This window comes from Hyla sarda, chromosome 1 (assembly GCF_029499605.1).
Source record: "Hyla sarda isolate aHylSar1 chromosome 1, aHylSar1.hap1, whole genome shotgun sequence".
NCBI classification, from domain to species: Eukaryota; Metazoa; Chordata; class Amphibia; order Anura; family Hylidae; genus Hyla; species Hyla sarda.
In genome coordinates this window covers 462,490,048-462,509,341 of record NC_079189.1, presented here as the reverse complement: position 1 = coordinate 462,509,341, position 19,294 = coordinate 462,490,048, and the positions used below count along the sequence as shown (strand labels likewise).

Here is a 19,294-nt window from a genome sequence, read left to right as displayed (position 1 = left end):
CTTTCACCATTCATTAGTGTTGTACGGTCTACTACATTATAGAACGCGTTCACCATTCATTAGTGCTGAACTGTCTACTACATTATAGAACGCTTTCACCATTCATTAGTGCTGTACTGTCTACTACATTATAGAATTCTTTCACCATTCATTAGTGCTGTACTGTCTACTACATTATAGAATCATTTCACCATTCATTAGTGCTGTACTGTCTACTACATTATAGAACGCGTTCACCATTCATTAGTGCTGAACTGTCTACTACATTATAGAACGCGTTCACCATTCATTAGTGTTGTACGGTCTACTACATTATAGAACGCGTTCACCATTCATTAGTGCTGAACTGTCTACTACATTATAGAATTCTTTCACCATTCATTAGTGTTGTACGGTCTACTACATTATAGAACGCGTTCACCATTCATTAGTGCTGAACTGTCTACTACATTATAGAACGCTTTCACCATTCATTAGTGCTGTACTGTCTACTACATTATAGAATTCTTTCACCATTCATTAGTGCTGAACTGTCTACTACATTATAGAACGCGTTCACCATTCATTAGTGCTGAACTGTCTACTACATTATAGAACACGTTCACCATTCATTAGTGTTGTACGGTCTACTACATTATAGAACGCGTTCACCATTCATTAGTGCTGAACTGTCTACTACATTATAGAACATTTTCATCATTCATTAGTGCTGAACTGTCTACTACATTATAGAACGCGTTCACCATTCATTAGTGCTGAACTGTCTACTACATTATAGAATCATTTCACCATTCATTAGTGCTGTACTGTCTACTACATTATAGAACGCTTTCACCATTCATTAGTGCTGTACTGTCTACTACATTATAGAACGCTTTCACCATTCATAAGTGCTGTACTGTCTACTACATTATAGAACGCTTTCACCATTCATTAGTGCTGAACTGTCTACTACATTATAGAACGCTTTCACCATTCATTAGTGCTGTACTGTCTACTACATTATAGAACGCTTTCACCATTCATTAGTGCTGAACTGTCTACTACATTATAGAACGCGTTCACCATTCATTAGTGCTGTACTGTCTACTACATTATAGAACGCGTTCACCATTCATTAGTGCTGAACTGTCTACTACATTATAGAACGCGTTCACCATTCATTAGTGCTGTACTGTCTACTACATTATAGAACGCGTTCACCATTCATTAGTGCTGAACTGTCTACTACATTATAGAATCATTTCACCATTCATTAGTGCTGTACTGTCTACTACATTATAGAACGCGTTCACCATTCATTAGTGCTGTACTGTCTACTACATTATAGAACGCTTTCACCATTCATTAGTGCTGTACTGTCTACTACATTATAGAATGCTTTCACCATTCATTAGTGCTGTACTGTCTACTACATTATAGAATCATTTCACCATTCATTAGTGCTGTACTGTCTACTACATTATAGAATGCTTTCACCATTTAATTAGTGCCGGCAAAGCCTTCTTTGGGAGCTTAGATGTAGGAGTAGATGGTCGACACTGCAGTCTGTAGGTGTACACGGATCGGGTGAGTCCAAATGTATGAGAAAAGATCCCGCGACTCCAAATGTTCATCCAAACAGTTTTAAGTAGCGTTTACACTGCATAACAAACAAGCAGTACACATTACGGCAAATCATAGCCTTTATCAACTGCAGTTGATAAAGACTATGATTTGCTGTAATGCCTACTGCTTGTTTGTTATGCAGTGTAAATGCTAATAAAACTGTTTGGATGAACTTTTCTCATACATTCATTGGGAGCTTGGCTTTATCATTCAGGCGATGCCAGCTTATGTTGAATACTGACTGGATCATTGGGCCATGCTTTTGTGTTCGCCCAGTGACAGCAGACTTCTGCCTGTGCACCAGAGACAGGGAGAGCCCGAGGCTTGTGAAGAGCAGAGCTGAGAAGCCAACCCACATGGCAGCAGTCAGTGGCATGCAGTCAGCATCCAGATTCAGCCCAGCCAAGTATCCAACCAAACTAGGATTTAAACGTGTTACAGTAGAATGGACATTACAGTAGAAAGACAAAGTTGTTAACATTTACTATTCAAGCATACCTTTGCTGCTTTCTAGCAGCTTTGATCAGGCTAAGAAATGCTTTATAAGACAGTTAGCACAGTCGGATAGACGTGGCTTTGACCCATGGCTGCCACGCTATCCCCTGTATGTCAGCGTTGGGACCACTGTGTCATTGACACAAAGGCCCCTTATTCTTCTTACATGCAGCGGTGAGTTTTCTACTGTAAAAGAAAAAACAGTGCCCCCACTCCTGACAGTGATGTGATACAGGCGGCCATTTTTCACAGCAAGCTCGCTCCTGATGGCACCATGCATGGCGTATTGCTAGCAGCAGCAGAGAGAGCGAGCGCTTGCTCTGAAAACTTGACGTCCGCATCGCATCACCGGTGTGCACTCTAGGTCAAGAGAACGGGCAAGTTTTTTTTATTCTACAGTAGAAAACATGCTGCTCGCATGTAAGAAGAATAAGGGGCCTATGCACTGGGACCTGTGTGGGAATTAAACAGCGGTTTCAGTGCTGACATACAGGGTATAGGGAGACTGGGATGTTCTCATTATGAGGACATGACCTGTAGCAATGTATGCCACATTGTATGTCTTGCTCAAATTGAGTCTTGATCGTAGACAAAGTATGCATTAAAGAGAACCTGTGGTCAGTATAAAAAATGCAACCCACCACCCCCTTCCCATGATTCCATTTCCATTAAAACAACTCCATGTAAACGTGCTCTAAGGGACTGTATAACTAGTGATCCTTTTCAAGCTGTTCAAACCACGTTTTCTTAATACGGTCACCGGATCTGGTGAGGAACTGTCAAAAGAGGCCGCTACCGTATTCCCATCTGACCTGGCCCGCATCTCATTCATTTGAATGAGCAGACTGGAGTCAGATAGTGACTCCGGTCAGCTCATTTTTGCTCCATATCTGGGTTTGTTGCCGAACTGAAAACCACGGCATACCACGGTTTTTCAGTCCGGCTATGGATACGGTGCAAAAGTCACTATCTGAATGAGATGCGGGCCAGGTCTAGTGGGGATGCAGTAACGGAAGGTTTTGACATTTCCCCGCCGGATCAGGTGCCCATATGAAGAAAACATTGTGTGCATGCAACCTTATCTGGCTGGGATGGATCATGTCATTCAACTTTTTTGGTTACACATTTTGCTTATTTAAGAGTTGTTAATGTATGAAAATGCATTCACTAGTATATCTTGGAGCATTACATTAAAATGGTGACAAGTTCTTTTTATTTTTTTTCCTATATAACTTTACTTAAAAACTAATTATAAATGTTATTTTTCCTTTGGTTTATAATTATGCTTCATAGTTTTCATGTGTAATTAAGTATTTATAATTTGGCTTAAAGTTCTATAAGGAGTTGTTTTTATTTCTGTGTAATTTAATTGAACATGATCAATTGTTACTTTTTGTTACACAAATATCCTTTTGACAGTGTTCTTGTCATTTCAAAATGAAAGGTTGTTGTACATGGTGTTTAACCTAAATGGGTCTTTCCTTTCTTGAAATGAAATTGAATCTTTGTGGATTGCAAACTGTCCTGCTGTGTTCCAGCTTGCGCTGCTAATCAATGCTCATCCCATTCCTTTCTCCCTTTCTACTTTTTGCTTCCTTTGCTATATCTGTGTGTCTTTAATGGTAAGACTGAAGAAAGTCTATCCACGTTACAACAAATAGTTTATTTTTTATTTCATATTTTTTTAGTACAGCATTGTTGTACGTATTTTGGCTGCATATGTCCTAAAGTGTCTTGCTTTTGTTTTTGTATATAAAAAAAAGCTGCAAATATTTTTTTAATAAAAAAGGGGAAAATTTAACTTTTCCTACCTGTGTATCACTTTTTTCCCCCCTTCTTTTCATGTTTTCTAACATGTGGTCTTTGTTATCTTGCATTTTTAAGCTTACCCAGTAATACAGTAAGGTACATGTTTCATTCCTGAATGTTTGAGTAATAAGAGAAGAATCTTATTTTTAGAGAAGGTTTATTCGACTTAGAGCATGCTGGGGGTTATAGATTTAACACTCAGTTGCATTCTTAAATAATGGTTAAATGTTTGGCTACCCAGCAAATATACGTGAAAACCATAAGAATAATTTCTAGTCCTTTCCATTTAAGCCTCCTTTATCCTGAATAAATTGTTTTTTTTTACTCTAGCCAAGTATATATATATATATATATATATATATATATATATATATATATACTGTGTGTGTGTGTGTATATATATATATATATATATATATATACATAGGCTACTGAGTTTCCTGGAACCACCAGATAAACACTTCAGTTTTCAAGTGTCTAAACTTTTCCTAGTAGAGAGGGAACCTAGAGCAGAGTTTCCCAACTGTAGATCCATTAATCCAGATTAAGGGTTCCTATAGGAAGAACTGATAATTTTACAGATGGGATAGGGTAATAAGACTTTGAGGTCTTTCCCCATTGTAACAACTGTTGGAAGTTTCTGATCTAGAAGGTGAATCCGCGGTTACAAAATGTCCCTTCAAATGTCCAAAATGTTTAACTGTCTTCTGGAAAATAATGATTTTGATTGCTATGGGCAGTTGCTTCATTTGCTTTGCACTTCTTTTGATCCCTATTGTATGTTATTAACTTTCCCTGATCTGTTTAGGCTAAACAAAAAAAAAAAAACAGGAAGTTTCCTATTCTAGTCCCCTTTTTCTGCATTTTCTTTAACCCCTTAACGAAATAAATGTACGTCCTGATACGCTGGTACTTCGCACACCAGGACGTACATGTATATGACTTAAATGGGTACTCTGGTATTTTTTTTATCAACTGGTGCCAGAAAGTTAAACAGATTAGTAAAATACTTCTATTCAAAAATCTTAATCCTTCCAGTACTTATTAGCTGCTGAATACCACAGAGGAAATTATTTTCTTTTTGGAACACAGTGCTCTCTGCTGACATCACGACCACAGTGCTCTCTGCTGACATCTCTGTCCATTTTAGGAACTGTCCAGAGCAGCATATGTTTTCTATCGGGATTTTCTCCTACTCTGGACAGTTCCTAAAATGGACACAGATGTCAACAGAGAGCACTGTGCTCGTGATGTCAGCAGAAAGCTCTGTGTTCCAAAAAGAAAATTTCCTTTGTAGTATTAAGCAGCTAATAAATACTGGAAGGATTAAACAAATTTAATAGAAGTAATTTAAAAATCTGTTTAACTTTCTGGCACCAGTTGATTAAAAAAAAAAAAAAAAAAAGTTTTCCACCGGAGTACCCCTTTAAGCACTGGAGAGATGTTCACATCATGCACGGCAGGCCCCTGCTGCTATCAGCTATCTGATGTCTGCCATTAACCGCTCAGATGCCATGATCAATATAGATCACAGCATTTTCGGCAGTGTGGTGATTGTAATGGCTGATCTTATTGCCCGCGGCATGGCCACGGGGATCAAATCAACCAAGATGGCGGACAGAGGCCCCTCACTTGCCTCCACCAATCTCCCGAAGTCTTCTGCTCTAATCTGCAATCTAGCAGACCAGAGCAAAAGATCACCAATAATACTGATCAGTGCTATGCCTATGCATAGCACCTAACAGTATTAGCAATCTAATGATTGCTATAGATAGTCCCCTGTATAGACATAGAGTTAAAAGCCCCTCACCCCTTTTCCCCATTTTACTAAAAAAAAAAAAAAATAAATAGTAATAATTAAACATATTTGGTGCTGCTGCGTGTGTAAATGTCCAAACTATCAAAATATAATGTTCATGATCCCATATGGTGAACGGCGTAAATGAAAAAGAAAAAAGTCCAGAATTGATGCTCTTTGGTCACATCACATTCCTCAAAAAAAAAATTTTCAAGCGATTAAAAAGTCACATATACACATATGTGGTACTAAAAAAAAAACTAGAGGTCATGGAAATATAGAAGAGTTATGGATTTTAGAAGGTGAGGAAGAAAAAACGAAAATGCAGAAATACAATTGGCCTGGTCCTTAAAGGGGTTATCTGGCCAAAGACCAGACATAGAATGTGGGTGCTGGTCCTTGGCTGGATAGCCCCTTTAAGGCCAAAATGGGCTTGGTCCTTAAAGGGTATGTCCAGCTTTTTGAATTGTACCAACTGACCCACAGGTCTGTGTATCCCATAGGTCTCATAAAATCAGGGCTCAAGTCTTGCAGGAACATGTGGGAACTGAGTTCCTGCACTTTTTCCACAGCAGGAACACCATTCCCATTACCAGGACCAGCCTTTGAGTGGAAGAGTTCCCGCATTTTTTCCCCAGAACTTGACCCCTGCATAAAATGAATAGTTGTATCTGGTGATAACCTTTTAAAAATTGTTTTAACCAGATGCTCACCATTAATAGTTGTGTGCTATTCCCTAGAAACAGTTTTGTTACATGAGGATTTAAGTTAGTGTAGCGCTTCATTTTTTATTTAATTTTTTTTCAGCTTAGTGGTGACAGATTTTAGATTCTGCACTTGGGTTTGTGTGTTTTGTGCAGAGTCATTAGTGTGTTCTGCTTCTTTTAGCTTTGTTGGAAACCGCATTGTGTTTTATGTGTTGGAAGTGGAAGGTCTTGAGATTTCTATTCTGATCTCTTACAGTCTTGTATTAAACATCTTGACAGTAGTAGAGAAACAAATTGTTAAATGGGCACTGTCATTAAAATTATTATTTTTTTGCATATGATACAGCAGGTAAAATAAATAAGATTTGTAATTTACTCCCTGTAAAAAAAAAAAAAAACCTTTTTTTATGTCACGTTTCATGTCCTTATAAATCTGGCCACTAGGGGGTCTCCCTTCTGGTCCAGGCTGAATTCTGTCTGCTCAGAAGCACAGACTTTGGTCTCCTGCTGGACTGGCAGGAGACCAAACTCAGGAAGTGCGGTCTGGCCATAGGCAGTGAATAGCACTCTCTCTCTGCCTGTGTGTGAAAAAAGGAGAGCGAGTGCTGTTCACTACCTATTAGGGATTGACCGATTATCGGTTTGGCTGATATCATTGTCCGATATTCACGATTTTGGACATTATCGGTATCGGCAATTACCTTGCCGATAATGCCACCGCCGCCGCTGCCCCATTGCCTCCCCAATCCCCGGTTTCATAATTGCCTGTTCCCGGGGTCCACACTACTTCTGGCTCCTGCGACGTCCTGCGCTATTGCTGTGCGCTGCGCAGCGCAATGACGAGTGACGTCCTCAACGCGACGTCACCGTCAGTGCGCACAGTGACAGCTCAGGATGCCGCCGGAGCCAGAAGTAGCGCAGACCCCGGGAACAGGTAATTATAAAACCGGGGATGGGGGAGGCAATGGGGCAGCGGCAGTGGTGGTTGGACTAGGGAGGACCCCAGGACAGGCAGGGGGAGGGTGGCGGTGGCGGTCTCTGGCCCCGCAAAAGCCGCTGCAGTTCATTGATTTAAAGTGCCCGCTTTAAATCATTGATCTGCAGCGGCTTCTGTGGGTTGGAAATAGCCGATAACTTATACCGGAATATCGGTATAAGTTATCGGCTATCGGCCTGAAAGGTCACAGATTATCAGTATCGGCCCTAAAAAAAATCGATATCAGTCGATCCCTACTACCTATGGCAAGACCGCACTTCCTGAGTTTGGTCTCCTGCCAGTCCAGCAGGAGACCATAGTGTGTGCTTTTGAAGAATGTGGTCTGGACCAGAAGGGAGACCCCTAGTGTTCGAGATATAAGGCCATAAAAGTGACATAAAAAAAAAATATTTTTTTATTACAGGGAGTAAATTGCAAATCTTATTAATTTTACCTGCTGTATCATATGCAAAAAAAATAATTTAATGACCGTGCCTATTTAAGATCAGACTATTCATGTGTGCAACTAGTAAATCTCCATCTTCTCATCCTGCTGAATTTTCCTGTTGTTAACTGATAGTACTGTTCCGTTAAGAAACTAAATTCATGCAGTGTTCTGATCCAGAGAAATTTGTCTCACACAGTGAGAAATTTGGATATCACTTAGTAAAACATGTTGACCCGAAGACTTGTGAGGTGTTACTATTGTAGGGTACAGTGGTTAATAACACTGCTGTAGAGGACCATCTGATCCTTCCATCATCATACCCAATGCTTTGCATGAATATTGTGCCGTAAAGCTGTGCATGTTATGTGTGGTTTGGTAACTTCTGATAGACTTTTAGCAAAACATAGATGAGTTTATAAAAAATAATAATTTTAAAAAAGCTTTAAAATTCTGGCATTTTTACATATAAGAAGGCATTCTGTAGAATGTAGGGGCTGTTTTGGCGCCATATGAAATAGTCCTATTCCTTCATTGGGCACTGTAGTCGGTGATTTTAATGTTTAGTGTTTAGCTCATATTCTTACAGCTATATTGTCTGTATCTATCCTGAATAACACTGCTTATTTAAAACCAGAAGGTTTACAATCGCTATCTTTTATTCTCAAGGCGAACCATAAAATACGCTATACAATGCCACGTAAAAAGAGTTCAGGTCCTTGCCTTTATATTGTGACTGTGCAATTTATTTGATAACGTGTGTGCCATGAAATACAATTTCATATACTTTCCAAAACAGTCCAAAGGTTGTATAGGATGCCTGGATTTCACACTTGTTTGTAACATAAGTATTACTATTTCTTATATGTAGTCTAACCTTTTTTTTGTCTGTATGCAGTTCTAGAAAGTGTACAAAAACCTTCCATCAAGTCGATGTTCAATTTAAAGGTTGTGCTCACCTTTGAACATCATTTTGCAGTTTAGTCTAGATCCCAGTCTGTGTCGGAGGCTCTGTTCAGGCTTCTGTTGCAGATTCAGTTCTACAGCTGCAAATGGAGCCACACAGATCCCATTGACTTTAATGGGGTCGGTCATTTCGCTTGATTTCAACAGGACAAAAAAATACTGCATGCAGTGTTTCATATTTTGGGTTGTTTTTTTGTCCAGTATTTAAACTGAATCTGTGATGGAGGTCCCAAACGGAGCCTCCATGCATATGTTAACCTGGAGTTCTATAAGTAATGTAAATAAAATGTTGTAATTATTGTAAATAATTTTAGGGCCCATCCACACTGCAACCATTTCACTGCTGGAATTCCTCTTGAGGCAGAGTCGTATTGTTTTCAGTGGGATTCTGCTGCTCTGTGCACAAACTGTGGATTCATTGGCAGAATAAACATTCACCCAAATAATGAACAAGTTAATTCTTTGGGTGGGATTCTGCTGGACATAGGCATTGCCGTCCTTGAGACTACGCACGTCCATGGCATTGCCTGCTGCAAGTGAATATTTCACCACTGAATGCCTGCAGTGTGTATGAGCCCTTATGTTATTGATCCTAAGTTAGAGCCTGTAACATAATTTCATCTCTGATTTAAGTGCAGCAGGGATCTTTCAGTATTTCTTGCTGGCTCAGTGTCCATTTAGAGCTTTCTCTGTGGGAAATGTTGCCTTTATACCAGACCCTGTACAGAAATCTGCTGTAGAGAAAATAGTCCCACTGCATTCTAGCAGCTCAGCTATGGGTTAATCTGTAGTGATCTGCCAGACTGTAACTGCAGCTCTGATCATCAAAACAAGATAAGTAATGATGATATATTACAAAGCTGTAAATTGTGTTCAAAGATGAAGATCCCCCTCTTAGCCTTAGCTTACAATCCTGTGTACCGAATCAGACATAATTACAAGTAAACTATACACATTTTCTCTAGTTATTTCTTTCTTGTTTCGTTTCTGACTTTGTTTTTGTGCAGGGAATCTATTCTTAAGAAAGAGTTTGATGAAGAGAAGACATCTCTACAGAAATCACTCACCAGTACCAGTGCCTTGATCACTGAGAAGGACAAAGAACTTGAAAGACTCAGAAAAGAGGTACACATGGCTTTATTGTTGCACTGCCGTATTGATACTAATGTTTAACCAGCAGGCGCAAGGACACTGAAGCATACAGGGAGCCAGCTTCTGCCCTCTCCTCTTCTACACTGTCGGGAGCGCGTATAGAAATTTCAGCCAATCATACTGGAGGCTGCTCTTGGTCTCCTCCTCCCTGTTTATCATTGCACGTGCTACCCAGGGAAGAGGAGTATAAGGAGCAAGTGCAGTTCTGTGAGGAAAGTAAATCTGTGAGGAAAATGAAAAATGGTGGGTTTATTTATTATAGTTTTCATAACTAAATGCCCTAGTGTATTAGTGATGTCCCGGTACTGCTATGTCTAATCTGCAGGTGGGTTACCGCACCTCTGTGATACCTGTCAGCGGGACTCGCGCCAACAGGTATCACAGAGATGCGGTGACCTGCCTGAACTCTCGGCTCCAAAGCTATGCATTGCGCTCATCAGCTGAGCGCACATCATAGCCGGGACCCGCATTAACCCTTTAGACGCCGTAATCAAATTTGATTGCGGCATCTAAAAGTGCTGAGATGTCCTGCCGGTTAGTTCAGGGAATGCTGATCGGGATCACCGCAGTGTAATTGCGGTGTCACGATCAGGTCTAAGGATGGATGGATGGAGCTCCCTTACTGTGCTCCATGCATCCACTCTCCGCTCCCAAGCTATGCAGTGCGCTCAGCAGCTGAGCGCACACTATAGCCGGGACCCACATTAACCCTTTAGACGCCGCAATCAAATTTGATTGCGACGTCTATATGTTGGCCGCATGGCTAATTTGCATAATCCCACGATGGGCGTGATTCTGCAAACTAGCCATGCGGCCCACTCATAGCTCAGTATCCAGGCTGACTGAGGGGGGTGGGGGCGTGATTCTGCAAATTAGCCATGCGGCTGGCAGATAGCAGTTCAGCCAGCTAGGACTGAGGGGGTGGGGGCGGGGTTATGCAAATTAGCCACACGGTTGGCAGATAACTCGCTCTAGCCAGCTAACAGACAGGCTGTGAGCGAGCTGTGCTAGTAACCCTGTCAAGACGTCATTTCCTGGCATAGGACTTTTGCCCAGCTGGCTGACGTCCGAAGTATGTGCGCCTGAGGGGGTAGAAAGGTGTTCTAGTAAAGGAGGGAGACCCCTAGTGGATGGGTTTTCAAAGATGAAAAAACTCATCTAAAACTATTTTTTTTAATGTGTTTCAATTAGACATATTGTTTTTTCACCATGAAGAATAAAATATCAAAAAATAATTTTAATGAGAGTGCCCATTTTACTGAATATTTGGTTGCACACCACGCACCCTTTGGAAAAAATAACTGAAATCAGTCACTTCCTATAACCATCAATAAGCTTCTTACAACTCTCAGCCGGAATGTTGGACCACTCTTCCTTTGCAGATTGCTCCAGGTCTTTCTTATTGGAAGGGCGCCTTTTCCCAACAGCAATTTTAAGATCTCTCCACACATGTTCAATGGGATTTAGATCTGGACTCATTGCTGGCCACTTCAGAACTCTCCAGCGCTTTGTTGCCATCCATTTCTGGGTGCTTTTTGACGTATGTTTGGGGTAATTGTCCTGCTGGAAGACCCAAGATTTCGGATGCACACCCAGCTTTCTGACACTGGGCTGTACAGTGCAACACAAAATCCGTTGGTTATCCTCCGATTTCATGATGCTTTGCTCACATTCAAGGCACCCAGTGCCAGAGGCAGCAAAACAACCCCAAACATCATTGAACCTCCACCATATTTCACTGTAGGTACTGTGTTCTTTTTTTTGTAGGCATTTACCAAAAAGCTCTATCTTGGTCTCCTCTGTCCACAAGAAGTTTTCCCAGAAGGATTTTGGCTTACTCAAGTTCATTTTGTCAAAAATGTAGTCTTGCTTTTTTATGTCTGTGTCAGCAGTGGGGTCCTCCTGGGTCTCATGCCATAGCGTTTCATTTCATTTAAATGTCGAGTGATAGTTCGCGCTGACACTGATGCTCCCTGAGCCTGCAGGACAGCTTGAATATCTTTGGAACTTGTATGGGGCTGCTTATCCACCATCCGGACTATCTTGCGTTGACACCTTTCATAATTTTGTGCACTGTGGACAAAGGCAAATCTAGATCTCTGGAGATGGACTTGTAACCTTGAGATTGTTGATATTTTTCCATAATTTTGGTTCTCAAGTTCTCAGACAATTCTCTTCTCGTCTTTCTGTTGTCCATGCTTAGTGTGGCACACACAGACACACAATGCAAAGACTAAGTTAACTTCTCTCCTTTTTATCTGCTTTCAGGTGTGATTTTTATATTGCGCACCCCTGTCACTTGCCCCATGTGAGTTTAAAGGAGCATCACATGCTTGAAACAATCTTATATTTCCACAATTTTGAAAGGGTGCAAATAATTTTGTCCAGCTAATTTTTGGAGTTTGGTGTCACATTATGTCCAATTTGCTTTTTTTTCCTCCTTTTTTTTTTTGTTTAGTTTCAATACACACAAAGGGAATAAACGTGTATAGCAAAACATGTGTTACTGCAATACTTTTCTGTGAGAAATACTTCATTTTCTTGAAAAATTTCAGGGGTGCCAACATTTATGGCCATGACTGTATATAAACTCTAGCAAAATAATTTTTCCCCTATTAGGCCCAAGTTAACAGCTGTTGTCTTATAAGGCTGTGATTATGGAATAAGTGAATACTGTGCTGGAAGTCTTCAGTGCAGCTGACAAGCCAATGACACAATAGCTTTTTCATCCTTGAATCAATAGGGAAGCATCATTCCCAGCAATAGGTGGCACCATATACAGCAGTGACTGCAGACAGTAATAGGACTACTCAAATGCTGCACAGAGAGAATGCTCAATCCAAGACATATAGTCTTAATATATAAATTAATATCATGAGTTCAAAGGTTGGTATTCTGAGAAGTGTTCATTCACTTTGTATCATGATGGGTTAGTTAAAAGATCACTTGTTTATTGTGGCTTTATTGGCAGTTGTCATAACGTCAACGTAACCATTTATAGCCTTCAAACACGTGTAGAGACTAATTCAATAATTTTTGTATTTTATTCTAGATTACATTGCTTCGGGGAGAAAATGAATCTGCAAAAACCTTACAGTCTGCAGTAAAATCACTGGAGTTTGAAAAACTCAAGTTGGAGAAAAAAGTGCAGAGTCTGGAAAAAGAACTGGATGAGAACAAAACTCAACTCACCAACCTGTCAAACTCATCAGGTAAAAACCCAATGAAGCTGTTAGTTTGCTATACTACTATTCCAATCTCCTTCTATTCTAGTAGCATAACAGATTGCTCAAATTGCTGCTTTTAGGAAATGAACATGTTAAAAGCCAAGTTACATTCATTTACTATGACCATTAACAGCACAATTTCAGTCTGCCTAAATAATTTACTAAAATATTGTTAGTAAAATCCCTTACTGAGATGGTAACATCGAAAAGTACACATCAGCAGTGTTACCCCCTAGCTGCAATTATTGACTTAGACTGCAGGCTGCCGTAAACAATCATTTTAATTTTTTATTTATTAATTTTTTGCCATAAATAGGAAGTGCACATGAATTTATCAAACTTTGTAATATATGTTCCTACAAGATAATGAGGTTTGTCATAAAGAAGTGACTGGAAAAAAAATAGGACAGGGAGGATGCAGCTTCTCACTCAGTATTACAGTAATGCAGCATGAGCAGAAGTCTCAATGGGGGGGCACCTATACAGTTCTTGTGTAGTGCCTGGCCACTCCTTTTACTTTTTTTATTTTAAATAAATGTATGATACATAACTTGCAGATTAGACAAAATATATCTGGCTGCATCTCATCTAAGGTACATCTAAACTGTCTAAGGAATGTTTGGAGTTTTTATTTGTTCTTTTGTAATCATATTTATGCCTTAAAGGGAACTTGTCACCAGATTTAACCCTGTAAAACAGCCAATAATCCTTCCTACTTTGAATGTCTTACAGATAAAAATCATTATGCTTAGACTTTATTTTTCTAGCTCCTTGTTTTCATTCTTTAGGTGATGCCTCATTCAACAGCCAGTACCTGGAAGAGAAGTCATCCATGGAAAGCCAGGTATAGTGAATTAATGTCTATAATTAAGACCCGTTACCAGGGATCATCAAAAGGAATAGTACTACAGTCATGCTGGCTATGGGGAGGACCTGTTTGTGAGCCTTCCACTGAAAGGGTTATAGATCTGCCCTTTTTATACCCATGATGAGAGGAGTACAAGCAGCTTTTATGTGTTTTTTTTAGGAAAGCATCCTTGATCCCTGCAGTATTCCTGTTCATGTTAGTAATACAGTGACTACTTTGACAGTGTATGGTAGAATTGCTGATTCAGGCAGGAGATTAGAGAGTTGGAGGATTCAGGAAAAAAATAATGGCTGCATAAATTATCCTATATTCATTGTTATCCTGTTTGAATACAATGGCATATATTGATAAAATGGATTAACTAGCAGAACATTTTACCAGGTCTAAAGAGCTGTTTTCTGTGCTAGTTCTCTTAAAACACTGCAGTTAGTTTACCTATTAAGGGTACATTCACATGTACAGGATCTGCTGCATATTTTCTGCTGCTGATTCTGCTACCCATTAAAGTAAATGGTTAGCAAAATCAGCTGCACAAAACATGCAGCAGATCCTGTACATGTGAATGTACCCTAAGGTGGCATACACATTAGAAGTTGGTTGAAAATTTAATAAGGGTAGATCAAACAGTTGTCATTCAAACTGATCATAAATTTTCAGTGACACCAGGTGAAGGACAAGCTATCCTTGTTGGAATGACCCTTTAAAAGGGTTATCCAGGATTAGAGAAACAGAACTGATTTCTTCCAAATCCAGCACCACACCTGTCCTCCGGTTGCGTGTGGTATTGCAGCTTAGTTCTATTGGAGTAAGTGGATTCAATTTGTAATACCACTCACAGCCTGAGGACAGGGTGGTGCTGTTTTGAGAAGAAATCAGCTATGTTTTCCTATTCTATTTTGCTATCCAAACATTACAAACTTCTTTTCAGATGTTGATCAGTCTGTCATGGGTTAGATAAAACAATAGTTCTTTGTTATTTTTTGCCCAACAAAACATTTGTTATGGTTGAAATATGTCAGCGGTAGTCTGACATGTGGGCATATTTAGCTACAGTATACCAGTACCACTGATTCAGTATGATCTGAACATAGAATGTCACTAGCTGTCATGAATTTTATAAACCATCATGTACCTGTCATAAGGCACTAGTAATTGTTGAATTGCTAGTCTCTGTACAGGAAAACAGTATGAGTAAATATTGCATTACATTACGATCCTAATATATCTGGATTGTTTATTTTTAGAGAATAAAACACTCTTGTTTGTGTTTTTAATAGATTGAGTTTCTCAATTCTGTCATAATTGACCTTCAAAGAAAAAATGATGATCTAAAACAGAAGATTGAGAAAATGGTTGAAGCGTCACTTAATGGAAACAATATGGAAGACATGGATAACCATGACAGGTATTAGTAGTTGTATTAACATTGCCACTGGGTTCATTCTTATTTATAGCATAGAAGGCATTAGTTAGTAAATACTTTGGCATATGATTTCTAGTTAAACTAACATAGAAAACCTGTAGAGGGTATAATTGGTTTAAGGCATTTAGACCATCTTGTACGATTGTGCAGTTAAAGGGGTACTCCGCCCCTAGACATCTTATCCCCTATCCAAAGGGCTGGGCTTCCGGAAACGCTGGAGGCTTCGGCTCCCGACCACGGTGACGTGAGATTGTGATGTCACGACTCCGCCCCCATGTGACGTCACGCCCCACCCCTCAATGCAAGTCTATGGGAGGGGGCGTGACGCCCCCTACCATAGACTGGCATTGAGGGGCGGGGCGTGATGTCACATGGGGGCAGAGTCGTGACGTCACGATCTCCCGTCACCGTGGTCGTGAGGCATTAGGATGAGAGCCTCCAGCGCTGCCGGAAGCCGCAACAGGTGGGTGCTGCAGCCGAGATCCCTGGGGTCCCTAGCAGCGGGACCCCTACAATCTGACATCTTATCCCCTATCCTTTCAATAGAGGATAAGATGTCTAGGGGCGGAGTACCCCTTTAATGTTCGAACACCCCTGCTATTCCCAGAATTTCCCATTGTGCAGCAGATTTTGCACATTGTAGTAATATGCTTAGTCTATTATTATTTATTTACCTCTTGGTATTGCTTAATTTGATAATATGTTTACACACATATTTTTTTTTCTGGTATTGTTCTAGTTTGGGCTACAAACAATAAAATGCAAAGTATGATCTAGTAATTTTGCCTTCTTGTTTCCAGTATGAATGGTACTCAAGCCAAAAAGAAAGTGCCCCCACGTCTCTTCTGCGATATCTGTGACTGTTTTGATCTCCATGACACAGAAGACTGTCCAACACAGACCCAGTTGCCTGACTCTCCACCTCATTCAAACTTCCATGGCAACAGAAAAGAAGAGCGGCCATATTGTGATATTTGTGAGGTATTTGGACACTGGACAAGTAGTTGCAATGATGATGAGACTTTTTAACACGAGACATCTGCCTCATTTTATCTTTGGGAATCTATCACTCTATCCTTGAAAGTATATGAAAAGCACCAGCATTCATGTACACAGGCTTCTGGAAACATTCTGCAAAAAAACATTTACTACGTTTTTGGGTTACAAATATGCATATCACTTCCCTGCACTGGCTATAAAGGAGACTGCTATTTTCAACCAATGAAATCATTCTGTGTTAATCACTGCTTCATTATACCATTAAGGGCTTGCAAAGGTATTAGAGCTAAGTGAATAAGACCTCATGTAATCTATGTGTGTTCTAACATTCACCAGATGTCATTACATTTATAGTAAGCTTTTGTTTTATATTTGCACTATCGTATTTACATTTGAACATTTAAATGCCTTCAACATGACACTGGATGTAAACTACATATCAGACTTTTTTCTTTCACCAGCCTCACGTACGGTGAATAGATGAAAGAAAACACTGGTTTTTAATAATTACCAGTCCTAAAAATGCCTACAGTTGCACATATAACCTGAGCAAATGAACATATATGCTGTATGAAAATATGAATTTGAGCATAGCACTTGTCTAACCTATCTTTCGTAGCACAATTTTTTTATTCAGAGTGGTGGGATGTAATTGGAACTAGTACACAGATGATGAACCTGTTGATTCTAGAGCACAACGGTGACAAAACATGTTCATGAATTTATTCCACACAAAGGATTATGGGAGCATTACGATCACAGGCATTGACAAGTGCTATATATACTGGTAACTTTGTCCTGTGTGAACTTCAGAATATCTGTATGAATAAATGACTGCTGGCCTGTTCAGGATGGGAAAAGAAATATCTTTAGTTTTATTGCATTTTATTCTTTATCAGGCTACAGAACACTTTGATGTTTTTATTTGAAATATTATGTGCTGCTGACTCTTCTCAGCCAGGTAATTGTGGAGCTTACATTGGGGAATTCATCTTTGCAGCTGCCAAATAAATGTATCTTCATATATGGTGGACATAGAGGTGACATGGGTTGGTCATTCTTATACTTTATATATAATATTATAAACTTGCATTTCCATGGCTTCAAATCCGCTTCTGTTTGTGTTAGAACTTCTTGCTGACATTTTGTTTTGCACACAGAAATCTACGCATGCAGTGCTTACATATATACGGTGTTTGCAGCAAGTCCATAGATATGTTTTTTTTTTTGTTTTTTTTTATATATGTATTAAAAAAACCTCTGAATGTCTATACACTGCAGCCCTGAATATATGTTTGGTAATACTTGATTCGAAGTGTGCATTACAAAGTTACAGTACTCTTAACTAAAAGTCCTGAAGATTCTGCATTTAATTTTAATTATTATTATTATTTTTAAATGTAAGTACAGCTTGGTTAAAGGTGTTCATCCATCAAGACACTGCCTGTCTGTCATAGACATGGGCTCCTCTTCTTTTGACCAATACCTTTTAAAGGGTTTATCCAGCTCATCTATTCACAGGTTGGGGATCAGTCTCTGATCGCAGGAGTCCCCCATAATCTCCAGAAAGGTATCTCCCTGCTGAGTGCTCCAACCACGATCTTTTGAAAGGTACTAGTCTCGTCTGTGACTGCTGCAGTCAGACACTCACCAGCTGCAGCCGAAGCAAGGGGATACGTTTTTTGAGCTGCATAACCCCTTTTAAGTCTTGCCAAACCTATCTGCAACCTCTCTACATTTAAAGCTTAACTCTGATGTTGGTCAGGCAGCCGGAGACTTGTTAGCTGCTAAAGCAATCAGGATAGGAATTTGCTGGAGGTCCCCAAGAGTTGCGGCAAATCTGTATTCTGATCGCTTTAGCAGCGGGCTTATCTCAGGTTTACGAAGTTGCCCGGAGATTTAAACTGGTATCCTGACGACCAACCAACATTGGAGTTACTCTTTGTTAGCATCCGTTTTAAACTTTAGCTTAAGACTTTAGGGGCTTGTCCATGACTAAATTATTATTATTATTTTTTTTAAAGCACCACCCCTGTCCTCATGTTGCATGTGGTATTACAGTTTAGTTCCAATTAGGTGAATGGGACAAAGTTGTAATACTACACTCAACCTTAGGACAGGTGTGGCATTGTTTTTGTAAGAAACTAGCTCTGTTTTTCTAATCTTGGATAACACCTTTTAAGATCCTGGGTTTTGGTCAAAACTATGTAACTCTTGTCAGTGGGTTGTAACTGATATTGCAGCTCAACCCTATTCACTTGATGAGATAAAGAAGAGTGGTGTTGTTTCTGTTAACAAAAAAACTTTCTAAAGTATTCGGAGACCTGTTGCTAGTAATGTGCTACCTTACAGAGCCACTTAAAAAAGCTATGGTTGTGGGGCAGTCTGTTCCAAACAGTCCTCCTCTAAATGAGCATGTGAATTGGAGTTGACTGTGCAGGCTGTAGACAAGGGAAACAGCAGAACCACTACAGATTATTATAATTTTTTTAAGGAGAAACAATTACGCAAAGAACCTCTTTACATATATTATCCCAACATGTTCAAGCCATGACAACATAGCATCACAGACCTGAAGTCCTGTGACTCTGCATTCCAAACTGCAAGGGACTTACAGGGTAGAACAGACTGACACGTTTACCAGTCTAGAGGTAAATAAGACCCTTCAATCTGGTTCATTTTGTGCCTCAGATATCTTTACAAAAATTCCAGAATGCAGTTTTGACTTGTATATGATAATTGCATTTGTATTGTAAGCATCCTAGGGATACTAGAAATGAATTCAGTATTTCCTTTTCCTGTGCCTGCTCTCTTACTCTTG

At 39.7% G+C, this 19,294-nt stretch overlaps 1 protein-coding gene across 4 annotated transcripts in view; it reads left to right on the top strand.

Moving 5' to 3' along the window:
• LOC130284660 (vacuolar protein sorting-associated protein 33A) overlaps positions 1 to 19,294 on the top strand; it is a 253,616-nt gene that overhangs the window by 122,337 nt on the left and 111,985 nt on the right. For 3 of the 4 annotated variants that reach the window (XM_056535248.1, XM_056535228.1, XM_056535270.1), the window contains 5 exons: positions 9,812 to 9,929; positions 13,009 to 13,168; positions 13,951 to 14,027; positions 15,329 to 15,456; positions 16,275 to 16,455. In XM_056535248.1, coding sequence (XP_056391223.1) covers positions 9,812 to 9,929; positions 13,009 to 13,168; positions 13,951 to 14,027; positions 15,329 to 15,456; positions 16,275 to 16,455 — 664 coding nt within the window. Of the gene's footprint in view, positions 1 to 3,987; positions 4,009 to 9,811; positions 9,930 to 13,008; positions 13,169 to 13,950; positions 14,028 to 15,328; positions 15,457 to 16,274; positions 16,456 to 19,294 lie in introns of all 4 variants that reach the window. The other variant, XM_056535237.1, reaches the window with a different exon arrangement.